The sequence below is a fragment of the Peromyscus eremicus genome, chromosome 22 (assembly GCF_949786415.1).
Source record: "Peromyscus eremicus chromosome 22, PerEre_H2_v1, whole genome shotgun sequence".
Taxonomy (NCBI): Eukaryota; Metazoa; Chordata; class Mammalia; order Rodentia; family Cricetidae; genus Peromyscus; species Peromyscus eremicus.
The window spans coordinates 18577555-18589749 of NC_081437.1; the positions used below are offsets into that span (position 1 = coordinate 18577555).

The 12195-nt window shown below is 44.5% G+C and overlaps 1 protein-coding gene across 2 annotated transcripts in view; it reads right to left on the minus strand.

The window, feature by feature from the left end:
• Ltbp1 (latent transforming growth factor beta binding protein 1) overlaps positions 1-12195 on the minus strand; it is a 392973-nt gene that overhangs the window by 214715 nt on the left and 166063 nt on the right. For both annotated transcript variants that reach the window (XM_059248705.1, XM_059248704.1), the window contains exon 5: positions 1394-1561. In XM_059248705.1, the coding sequence (XP_059104688.1) occupies positions 1394-1561 (168 nt within the window). The remainder of the gene's footprint in view (positions 1-1393; positions 1562-12195) is intronic.

Consider the following 12195-nt stretch of genomic DNA (forward strand, 5'->3'; position numbering starts at 1 on the left):
ATGCCCTGTGGACTCCCTGGACAGAAACGGAACCAAGACTCCCCTCTATTTACCTGATCATCAATCAGTTGAGTACACTTCACCTGAGACTTGGCTCCCTGGCCTGCTAAGTACTATGTGCCACTTGGCATATAACAGCTAAATCCTCCTTAAAACTTTCCCAAGTACCCCAGTCCCAGCCAGGAAAATGACAATACCCTATTCAATCATATCCATGGGCATATGTTATTTTTCCAAGTACAGATGATCAATAACACCGCTGCAGCCACATTTGGAGTTTCCACTGTGTAACCGACTAGCCAAAGCCCCAGGAAGGGCTTCAGGCTGCCCTTCATACTTCGTCTTGAGGGAAATCAGTTTGAAATAGCATCCCGTTGCTGCACTCCTCAGACACACACTCCCAAGACTAAACAGCAATATTCCATAAAAAGACCAGATCTAGCCAGTGTTATTATCTGTCTGACATTTCGGTTATTCTTGTGAGTAACTCAGAAAGTAACGTGGGTGTCTGGATTATTTGAGTACACATGGCAAGCCATAATTGGTCAAAAAATAATAAAAGACTCCTTTTTTTGAGTGACAAAAATACTGTATTGAACGATGGCATGGCACTATGACAGATTTCAGGAGACCGCAATGCTTTCTCCGCTTACAAAAAATGCAGAAAAGAAACAGCATTTTAAAAGAGGCAAAAAAAAAAAAAAAAAATCCCGTCTATGCAGTCAGTAACTACTAGTTTATATTTAAAGTTTTTGTGGGCCGACAGCAATCCACTAGTCTCTCTTGTACAAATTCATCTTATACATCAATCTATCATTCTGTCTCGTGACACAGGACAGACACGTGGCAGGAGAAACAGGGCTACATCCCTCCCTAAATCAAAGTCCAGATTTTGACAGTTTAAAAAAAAAAAAAAGAATTAGGAGCCCCATTACTTATGGCATGAAGACTTTTAATTTCATTACAATGTCCCAGGTTTATAGGAGTCAAATCTAATGCAAATCCAATTTATCGATACGCTGATAAAACCCAAAACTAAGCAATGCACGTTAGGCATCCGGGTCTCACCTAGAAACTCAGTCTGGTCTGCTCTACTTTGTACCTTCCCATCACTGCACAGCTGGGCAGATGCTAAGTCATAAGGGGAAATATTCTAGTTGCCATTTCCCCAAGAAGCCAAAAAATCAGGCTGAAAAAAAAAAAGTATTTCAAAAGTATTTCAAAAAGCAACGTTAAAAGGCCTCGTAAAAGAAACACATTCATCTTCAGAGAGAGAAACCTGTTCAAGCAGAGAGAGCTATGTGAATGGAAGGGTGTCCAGGTGCTATCACCTCATAAAACGACCGGGGTGGGGGGGGAGGTAAAGACAGTTAGGGACCACGGAGGAACTCACCCACTCGGAAGTTCGTGGCTGTCAGGGTGTCGGCTGCATGGCCGTTCTCACTAATGAGAGTCGTGGTATTCCCCTTCTGGCAGCTGTTCTGACAGTTACCCTTGGTGCAGGTCACTTTACAGATGCTCGGAGTAAAGACCACCTTGATGCGACCAGTGTGGTTACTCACTAGGAGCAGAGGCAGACAGAAAAAGAACAAGAGACGCGTCAGCTGAGGAGCCATGAACTTGCCTTGGAAAAATTTTCAACGTAAAAAGAAAGAAAGAAAGAAAAGAAAAGGAAAAGAAGAAAAGGGGCAAGAGAGGGGGAAGAGAGAGCCCACAGCCCGACAGGTTTCAGGCAGAGGGAAGCCTGTTCTGCTTGCCGCTCTCTCTCTCTCTCTCTCTCTCTATCCAGTGGTGTCTCTGAAACAGGAGTAGGAAGCTTAACAAACAGAACTCCGGGATGCACTCCAAAACCACATTTGAAGCGAGTCACTGGAGTGGGATTACTAACCACAATGCTGCACTTTATTCACGGGCAGACAAAGAGCAACATCCAGGGCAAGGCAGATTAAAGAGCCAAACCCTGACAGGGCAGATGTAATAACGCGAAGGGGGTTGGCCCCCCGCACCTAGGGCTGAATAAACTCCTGTGTCCTCAGCTCGCATACTTTCCCGTTTCTCCACTTATGAAGTCACTCTTTGCAGCCCGACCCCTGGAAATGTCTCAGGCATGCGGCATGTCTGAAAACATCTGTCTCAAATCTCCTGGCACTTTCAGCTCAAGTGATCACATCCTATGACGCAGCTGTGGGAGCCCATCTCTTTCTCACAACTCCTGGGCATCATTGGTCCATACGAATTCCTACGACCTATATTTTGTTTTCCTAGGTACGGACGGGGCCCATCGAAGAGGAAGTTAGGACCAGTCATGGGGACAGAAGTTCGCCTCTGTTAAAATAGCCTAAGCTCTCACCGTCACTGTACACAGACCACCTGAAGAGGAAATTCTGTCATTCACAAGGTACTTTCCTAAAAGCCCAATGCTATAATCTGACAGGCCGGCTGAGGTAGTACCGTAGCGCACAATTGGGCACTGAGCCAAAAAAGGCACTGTGGCTTTGGATCCTGGCTCAGTTTTCTTGTGACTCTGAACATTCCATGCCACCATTTCTCTGAAACATGAAAGAATTGAAACTGATATTTTCTAGCCAATCATAACTTTCCAAGTCTCCATGTGGAGCCAAACCTGACCCACTGCTTGGTTTTTGTTTTGTTTTGTTTTTCAATAAAGTTTTATTGGAACACGGCTGCACTCACTATCTATGGCTGCCTATCACAACACAGCACAATTATACTGAGATTACATGACCTCAACATGCCTGTTCTTCACAGCTAGATCTCAATCTACACTGTAGACTACTACCCCGTTTTGACTTCTCTGTGCATGTGAGAGACCTTCATTCAGGTCCTTCCTCTTTCCCAGCCCTGAAGCATTAAGTAGAGATGCTGACAATCACTGATAACAGGGACAGTTTAAGTCTTCTGAGAAACAGTGACTTTATCCTGCCACAGTCTTCACAGAATTTCCAAAGGGGATCAGGGCCTGCTTGGCCTATCCAGCCTCACTCCTGCCCCACCTCTGGACTTCTTTAGCCTGAACACAACTGTATTTTCAGAAAAATCATCCTGTATGTCTCTAGAGACCCACAATAAATTAAAGTGTGGCTCAAACCTGAGCTTAGAAACCCAATTTTAACCAGAGAAGCCATTACAATTTCAAAGTTAGAGTGGGACCCCCAGAGGCTTTCCCTACATAGTAATCTCTCATTCACTGATTGGATTATAAGCACCAAATAGTCCTCTGAGCTTTATCTGGACATGTCTCACGACAGGGCACTCATCATCACGAATCCCGTCCTAGGTACAGGGTGATTTCTAAACTAAAATGTGTTCCTGCAGGAACTTATTAGTCCTGATAATGGTTTCCCTGTCTCACAAACCCAATGCCTCTTCCACATGGCGGCCCTTCAAAGGCTCCAAGCCAGCTGCCACATCATCACAAAGCCGAAGTTAAAAGCGTTAGAAGCCATCAGCTGTGTTGGCCTGCCTCATAGGATTTCTCAGAAGGAAGAAAAAAAAAGCCCCTCAGTTCTTTTCAAATGGTTTCTAAGGAAGTTTTTCCTTCCCTAGGGGCTCTAACACTAGAAGTCGAGACAGGTGTTTAAGGCAGGCATCAGGACATACATCAGGAAACTGAGGCAGGAAGAGTGTTGCTAATTCAAGGCCAGGTTGTTTTACCTGGTAAGTCCCAGGCCAGCTAGTATACATGGCCAGACCCTATCTTAAGAAAAAAAAGAAGGAACTAAAGAAAGGAAGAAGAGTGGAGAGAGGAAGGAAGGAAGGAAGGAAGGAAGGAAAGAAAGAAAGAAAGAAAGAAAGAAAGAAAGAAAGAAAGAAAGAAAGAAAGAAAGAAAGAGGGAGGGAGGGAGGGAGGGAGGGAGGGAGGGAGGGAAGGAGGGGAAGAAAGGAGGTAATTGGTTTAATGAAAAGGTATTTTACTTGCAAACAAAGCTTCCAGCATCCTCCAAAAATGGCATCGTATAAGAAGCCGCTATCAGGACTGAAGGCAGAGGCTCACTGTCTATAGAAGGCTAGACAGTAACTATTTTAGGAACGCAGGCCGAAGGACACCATCGCAACTACTTGGCTCTGCTGACGTAACCCGGATGCACCTGTACTGAGCTGTATGGAGGGCTGGGAAGATGGCTCAGAGCCCACTTGTTGCGCTACCCCCGAGGGCTGGAGTTTGGATCCCAGGATCCATGTTGGGCCGCCCACCAAACACCTCTAAGCCTAGCTCCAAGGGATCTGACGGCCCTGTCTACCCTCCACAGCCACCCGCCTCCCCTCACACACAGATACAGACATATAAAACTTTTTAAAAGCGGCAAGCAAGTGGTGAGCGTGGCTGTATCCCAGTAAAACTTTATTTCAAGCTGCCCACAGCTTTAAGTACTCACGTGGATATTTCTAATTATCCAGGCATCTACCTTAGAAATCCAAAACCATGCCATGAAATACTGATGGCGGCTGAACAAAATTCTTCCAGTTTTTTTTTTTTTTAAACAGTAACACAAACACATCAGCATAGGTTCAATGTTGTTAGACCATGCTTCCAAATATCCTGATATCCTGAGGATACTTTGTGTGTACAAGCTGAAGGGGGGGGGGGGAGCTGCGGGGGGGGGGGGGGAGGTAGGGGTGTCTTCTCTCTTCAGACGAATATAAATTTCTATTTCTTCTGGCTCATGGTACAGTAATGAAATCAAAAGCCCTGTGCCAACTCTTCTGTCTTCTCTGGCATTCCCTGGTAGCATCAGCAACTGCTATGCGGATGCCCAGTTACCTAAATTACTCTTGCTTATGTGAACTGAGACATCCAAAGAAAGCAAGTATTTAATCAGGAGCCCAGCCACACCTCAGAGCTACAGTAGTCATTTCAGAAGCACTTGAGGGCCTCCCAGCCTATTGTTTTAAAAATTTATAGCTCTTTGCCAAAAAAATATAGTTTGGCCTGGAATCATCTGGACTTTCAAAAGGCAGAGATGGTTTCATGTGACTTAATCCTGATTTTTACAGTGCTCACACTGTCTTAAAGCAGAAGATACATGGTTATTCATATTTCCCATTGTGTTTTAAAAGCATTCTGCTAGAATTTAAGTCTAAAGGAGACACCTGTATTCCTGGTGGGTCCTTTTGTCTCATCACGAAGCATTTAAGCCTCTGTGCTGATTAGTTTGAGGTTCCTACGCGAAACTCTCCAAAATCAGAATTGGAGGGGAAAAAAATATGTGGACACTAACCAGTTACTCAGATTCCTATCAGGATCTCAATAAACAATGAGTGGATTCAAAAATATACATGTCTCCATCCCAGGATCCTAAAACCATTTCTACCACCTAAGGAATGATTTTACGTTTTGAAGTGCACAAAACTGTGGTCCACTCACTGTTCAGGGCTTCAGATTCCTCAGATGTGAGGAGTAAAAGGCCATACTAAGTCACCACCCAAGAGTCCAGCAGGATGTCACTAACCACGGATACGAGCTGTCCTCTAAAAGCCACTGGGCTATCGGAGACATCCTCATATCAGATGTGTTACCGTTAAAAAAACTACTACTAAAGGACCCCTGTGCCTTGCATCCGGTTGTCAGCAAATGTTAAATAAATAAAGTGACTTGGAGCTGTCCTACCTAACACAAGGATGACTGCTGAGTCCCTCACAGGACTGGGACTCACAGGTTGCTGGAGGTCATTTCTGTCTAAGGCCTTGCTTCATAATGTAAGTCCAAGGCTAACAGTGGTCAAAGGCCCTGCTGAGAAGCACATCCTGGTTGAGGAGGTCTAACAAATCGGAGAAGCAAAAAGGGGAGTCAGCAGAGAGCTCACTGTAGCTAGAGTTTTCCTGCCTGGCCCACAGTCAGGACAAATCTCTCTCACCTGCAGTCCCACAGCCCCTCAGACCCAACCAAGCAAACACAGAGACTTATATTGGTTGCAAACTGTATGGCCGTGGCAGGCTTTTTGCTAACTGTTCTTACAGCTTAAATTAATCCATTTCTATAAATCTATACCTTGCCACGTGGCTTGTGGCTTTCCGGCATCATCACATGCTGTTTGTCATCGTGGCGGCTGGCAGTGTCTCTCTGACTCAGCCTTCCACTTCCCAGCTTTATTCTCCTCCTTGTCCCGCCTATACTTCCTGCCTGGCCATTGGCCAATCAGTGATTTATTTATTGACCAATCAGCAACACACTTGACATACAGACCATCCCACAGCAGCTCACTGGACAGCTTTTGCGTTTGTTCTGTCTGAGAGAAAATAAGTGTAATTTTTAAAAGATCCTTGTAGGTAAATTGGCCCCAGAAATCTTTAGCAAGCACTTTAAGACCTTGAGTTTTAGAGGCCTTGGCTAAGAGTCGAGATTGCCTGGAGCCATGTAGCACCTCCACAGGGCCTCCTAGTCAGTCTGTCAAAGACACTCAAGAGTCAACATCCTGTCTGCAGCTTCTGCCAGACCCTGTGTGAACTTATACCTCCAAGAAGAGGCTCGGAGCAAAGCACAGACGGCCAGAGTGAATGGCAAGTGTCATGGAAGCCAAGCCAATACCCTCCCAAGATTTATACTAAAGGAGGTGGAGGAGGGATTTCATTGGTGCTGCTCAATCGCTACCCAAAGAGAAAATACAAAACTACAGAAATTGTTTCTGGCCAACAGACTGGGCCTAGAAAAGAGGACGTTTGCCATCTTTCAGTCATCGGATCAAGATGTGACCAAAAGCCGAGGCAGTCAGAGAAATAAATAAAACGAGTTCAAGCCTCACTTCAGATGTCATGAACAAATACGGTCGGTCGCCTTAGTAGTCACCCAGCATGCTGGTATAGCATGTCAGCACTCATCCAACTTAAACAGTAAGGACCGGCGAGCTCAGGCAATGGCCATCAGAGGCAGCCTCTCAGATGAAAAACCATCATCCTGCCGTTAACTGAGGCCCACGGAAAGAAACACACGAGCCGAGTCAACACAGGTAACACATCCTCTCTTCTCACTGACAGAGAGACTGAGCCAACAGGTCATGCTCCCGCTTGTAATTCATCACTTGCCCCGAGGCCAAGAATTCTTTGGAGGACAAATCTTAGGAGTGAGTATTCAATGCTCTTAGCCCAATAGGGCTTTACCATTTGGCTCCAGATTTAACTTCTTCTAGATGACTAAAACAATGCCCACAGAGTGCTCTACATTCTTCAAACAAGGTGGAAGTGACCAATTAACATCAAATCCTTTACCTCACTGGGTAATGCTGGAAAAACCCTCCAAAAAGGAATGTCAGTTGAGATGTCTACTGTGAGTTTGGGTGGGACCTCCTTGCTACACAGGTGATTAAACTCCAATGACAGCTGACCTTTCTCCCTCTTCCCAATTCTCCTTTAATAATAACAAAGGGAGCCGGGTGGTGGTGGCGCACGCCTTTAATCCCAGCATTCGGGAGGCAGAGCCAGGCGGATCTCTGTGAGTTTGAGGCCAGCCTGGTCTACAGACATCCAGGACAGACTCCAAAGCTACACAGAGAGGCCCTGTCTTGAAAAACAAAAACAAAATAATACTAGTAATAATACTACTACTAATAATAATAATGGAGGGAATGTTGGTTATGTATTTCTCTTGACTACATGCACACAAATACACACTTATACACACTTATGAAAATGACCTATGGAAGGACAAAGAGAGAAATAGAAAATTATATTCAGCAAAATAGTAAGTTCCTATGTATGGCCTGAAGATAATGCTTATTAAGAAGCAGAAATGAGAAGCTTGAGAAGTGGCTCAGTTGGCAAAGGGCTTGTGAAGGAAACGTAAGGGCCTGACTGCCAGCCCGGGCATCCACATTAAAAAAGAGAAGGCTCTGCATGGGGCATGGGGATGTGTACCTTTGATCTTGTAATCCCAAAGCTGGAGGGATGGAGACAGGAGGATCTCTTGAGCTCACTGGCTAACTCTAGGCTCCAGTGAGAGATCCTATCTCAGAAAGCAAATCTAATGGCTCCTGATGTTGACCTCTGCCCTCCACACACCCGCACACATATACATATATGTGAGCATTCAAGCACACGCACACACACACAATGCAGAGGTCAAATGCATATAGTGTTTTAAAATACAAATGTCAATGGCCCCCTCAAAGTGCCTATTTGAGATGTGCAGCAGCTATGAATCTCATCCTCTCATTATGACCTCACTTACTGTCTGACTGAGAAAAGAGACTCTCATACTCACCATGTGACCTCTGCAGATATAGCTGCCTGGCCTTTTTCCTCATGAAGAACGTTAGCCCACCCAAGGTCCCATCCACTCTGCCTTCTCAGAGACTTCTCCATGCGTCCTCATTAGCACACAGCCATGCTGTATGTTTTCATAGTTCCATAATTCTATGCTATTCTGCTCTATTCCAGATGATGCTCCACCTCTCTTCCCTCCTCATCACAAAACTGTCAGGTCCAATGGGTGCCCTATTCCTCCCTCGAAAAAGCAGGACCATTGACTCAGTCCAATATTGAGTCTAGGTCCAGCTCAACCTGGACTACAGGATTTCTGGCCAGTATTCTGCAGGAACTTGTGAATCTGGTTCCACCTGCCAGAAAGAGTCATTTCTCTTACCTCTGGCCAGAAAGGACAAATGGCTACCTGTGGTGCCTATGGGTGTATCAAAGCCCATGCTGGCTTCCAGGCTTCCTCCGAAGCACAAGTACGTTTTTATACATGTTAAAATCCATGACAGCATCCCAGCCCTTCTCACCTCCTCCCGTACCCTAAACTCTCTCCAGCTCACAGGCTTCTCTCACCCCAGCTACTCAGCCTTCTTACAATGGGGCTGTTATCACTGTACTTATTCTCCCTTCCTTGTACTTACTCTTTCTTATCTCCTCCCCCCACCCCCCACCCCCCACCCCCCGCCTCTGGCTCTGCTCTGTTCCCTATCTCTCTTGCTATCTCAGGAATTCCACTGTTCTCTCCTGCTTCCCTAGCCCCGGCCACCTGGCCATGTCCAGTCTGGGGCTTCTCCCCTCTGCTCTCTCCTTACTCACAGTGGAAACCTTAACCACATCACACAGCAGTCAGTCATGTTGTCCCCTCGCATACTAAAGCTATCCCCTAACTCTCCTACCCCTTCCTCTCCAGTTCGCTGAAACCAACCAGGCTTTTGCCGTCAACGCTTCATGATACCTGTCTTCAGGAAGATTATCGATGGACTCCACATTGTCAAATGCAACCAAACCCTCTAGTCTCTCTTGTTCCAACTTCCACAATATATGGCACACTATAGCACCCTGCCTTGTGACATATATTCCTCATTTGTCCTCTAAGGTACCCTAATCTCTTAAGGTCGGCTCCTTTCCTGGACTTTCTCCCTGCTAATTCTCACGATTCAGCTCATGGGACATGCTCAGAGCTCAGTGTTTGTAGCCTTCTCTTCATTATACTAGATTCATAGATGACGCTATCCTGCCCTGTTCTGTGGACTTAAACACCCTCTAAAAATTTCTGTGGAGTAACATGTAACAGTAGCCAATAGCACTTTAATCTTGTACATATGTGTTTCATATCATATTCATATGGGAAATGCTATAAATATGTATGTGCAGACATAAACTGATGTGTATATATAGAAACACACACAAACACACACACACACACACACACAGAGAGATAGAGAGAGAGAGAGAGAGAGAGAGAGAGAGAGAGAGAGAGAGAGAGAGAGAGCGAGAGCGCAATCCAACTACATACTCTGCTAGGTACATGTTACTAGTCAAACAAAACATATCCAGAATTACGCTTTCTTCCCTAATTCTAATCTTGTTCTTTTTTCCCCTACCACCTGACAGCAATACAACAACAAATTCTGTTACATTTCAGAAAGCAGCAGCTTCTCCTCAGGTCTCTGGTAACGCCTGCTGCAAAGCCCCATCACTCTGTCTAGATTATTTCAGCTGTTTCCTATCTGGACTCTGCTTCCCACCATCCCCTCCCACAGCTTACTCTCCTCCCAGCATCCAGTGTACCCTTTCTTAAGAGTAACAGTCAAGCATGGCTCTCCTCCCTTCCATGGCTTCCCACTTCAACCAAGACTGACGCCAAAGGCCTTACTGTGGTGGTTATTGTGTTCCCCAAAATATTGTGTACCCTAATAAACTTATCTGTGGTCAGAGAACAGAAAAGCCACTAGACACTTAGGATAGGCAGTGGTAGTACACACCTTTAATCCTAGCATTCCAGAGGCAGAAATCCATGTGTTCAAGGATACAGCCAAGCATGGTGACTCACGCCTTTAATCCCAGAAAGCGAGCCTTTAATCCCAGGGAGTGGTGGTAGAAAGCAAAAAGGTATATAAGGCGTGAGAACCAGAAACTAGAAGCATTTGCCTGGTTAAGTGTTTGGCTGGTTAAGCAGCAGTTCATCTGAAAGCCATTGGGATGAGGACACAGAAGCTTCCAGTCTGAGGAAACTAGATCAGCTGAGAAGTTAACCAGGTGACATTAGCTGTGGCTTATTCTGTCTCTCTGATCTTCCAGTGTTCACCCCAATACCTCTTGGGTGGCAATGGAGCCACCCAAGACTTCCAAGGCCACAACTCTGCCCCATCCTCCACTCTGGCTTTCTCACTGTTCCTCAATCACGTACACAGTCCTGTCTCCAATCTTGGTACTTGTCCCCTCGGCTGGAGGGACCTTCTATGGACACTCAGAGCTTTTTTTCTCATATTCTTCAAGCCTTCTCCTATCATATTATCAGGGAGTCCCCTCATTGCAACCCAAGATAAAACTGTCATATCACCCCCACATTGCCTCATTGTAGTTTACATTTCATTTTCTATTTAATGCAAGTTTCTTTTTATTAATACCTTAAGAATATAATCATCGTGAAAATAAGCATCTCATACCAAGTACTTAAGTATTAATAAAATAAAAAAAATGGACCTTACTAACGGGAAATTAAATAAATATTATTTATCTGTGGAGAATTACAGGACACACCTGTGAAACCTTTAGCCGTATACTGTATTTGCTATAGATACACTTGTCTAGAGAAGACTTTAATTACTAGCACGTCAGAGCAAGAGAAAGCAGGAGCCATTACGGCTTGCAAATTCTGCAGTTAGTACAAAACATTTTCCCTAAAACATTACCAAAATGTCTGATGATTTAAGTAAAACAATCTTTCAATTAAATAAACCAAAGGAAATAATGAACGAGGCAACAGGAAATAGCATTTCTCAGCACGTTTTCAAAAGAAAAACAATTTTCGCTAACAAAATTTCACAACATATTGTGCAAAAAAAAAAAAATCACACTGACATATAACAGAAAGTCTCTTATATTCAAAGGTAAAAGCTGGAGTCTGTAAGATGTCTGAATCTTCATGTATTTCTGCTTTACTAAGGACTCATTCACTGTTAGCACATCATCGTCCAGATGTGACGACTCTTAGGGAAGCAGTCAGTGATTTAAAATTTACCCCAAAAGACAAAGACACTTTGGTTCTAAGACTAGCCAAAAGTGCGTCCGTGAAGATGCAGACTTCATCCCCTACTTCCACATAGTTCAGATTTAATTTCCTACCTCGTGCATTCAATCTTTGTTCTACTTTGAGTCAAGAAATAAAGGAGACGGCTTAGCCGAGCAAGAGTAGGGACTTGTGTTCTGATGCCCAGAACCCAGGTAAAATCCAGGTGGGTATTTTAGCCCACCTGTAATCTCAGTACTTGTAAGGGACAGACAAAGAATCCTCAAGGCAAACTGACTAGAGAAGGCAGAATCCAGAAGCTCCGATTATAGGGAAAGACCCTGCCTCAAAAAAATGGAGCACAGTCAAAAAAAAAAAAAAAAAAAAAAAAAAAAACAACACCCAAATCAACCTCAGGTCTCCACGCATAAGTGCACAGGCTTGGATTTGCCCACTTGCATTTGCACACTGTCATACACATGCACACATATATACAAACATACACACACACCACAGATACACTCAAACAACAACAACAAGAATTGCAACTCTGATCTCCCTGGACTCGCCATCAATCTTGCTTCACCAGCCACACTACTGCTGTGACGGGCCCTTTGTAAAAGCACAGTTTTTAAACATTTATCTTTATAATTTTTTTGAACATTCAATACATTTAAAAAGACCACATCTGAGAATGTGGCATTGGTTTGATCTTTCATTGACCTTCTCGTAGTTTTACCTCTTTTAATACCACT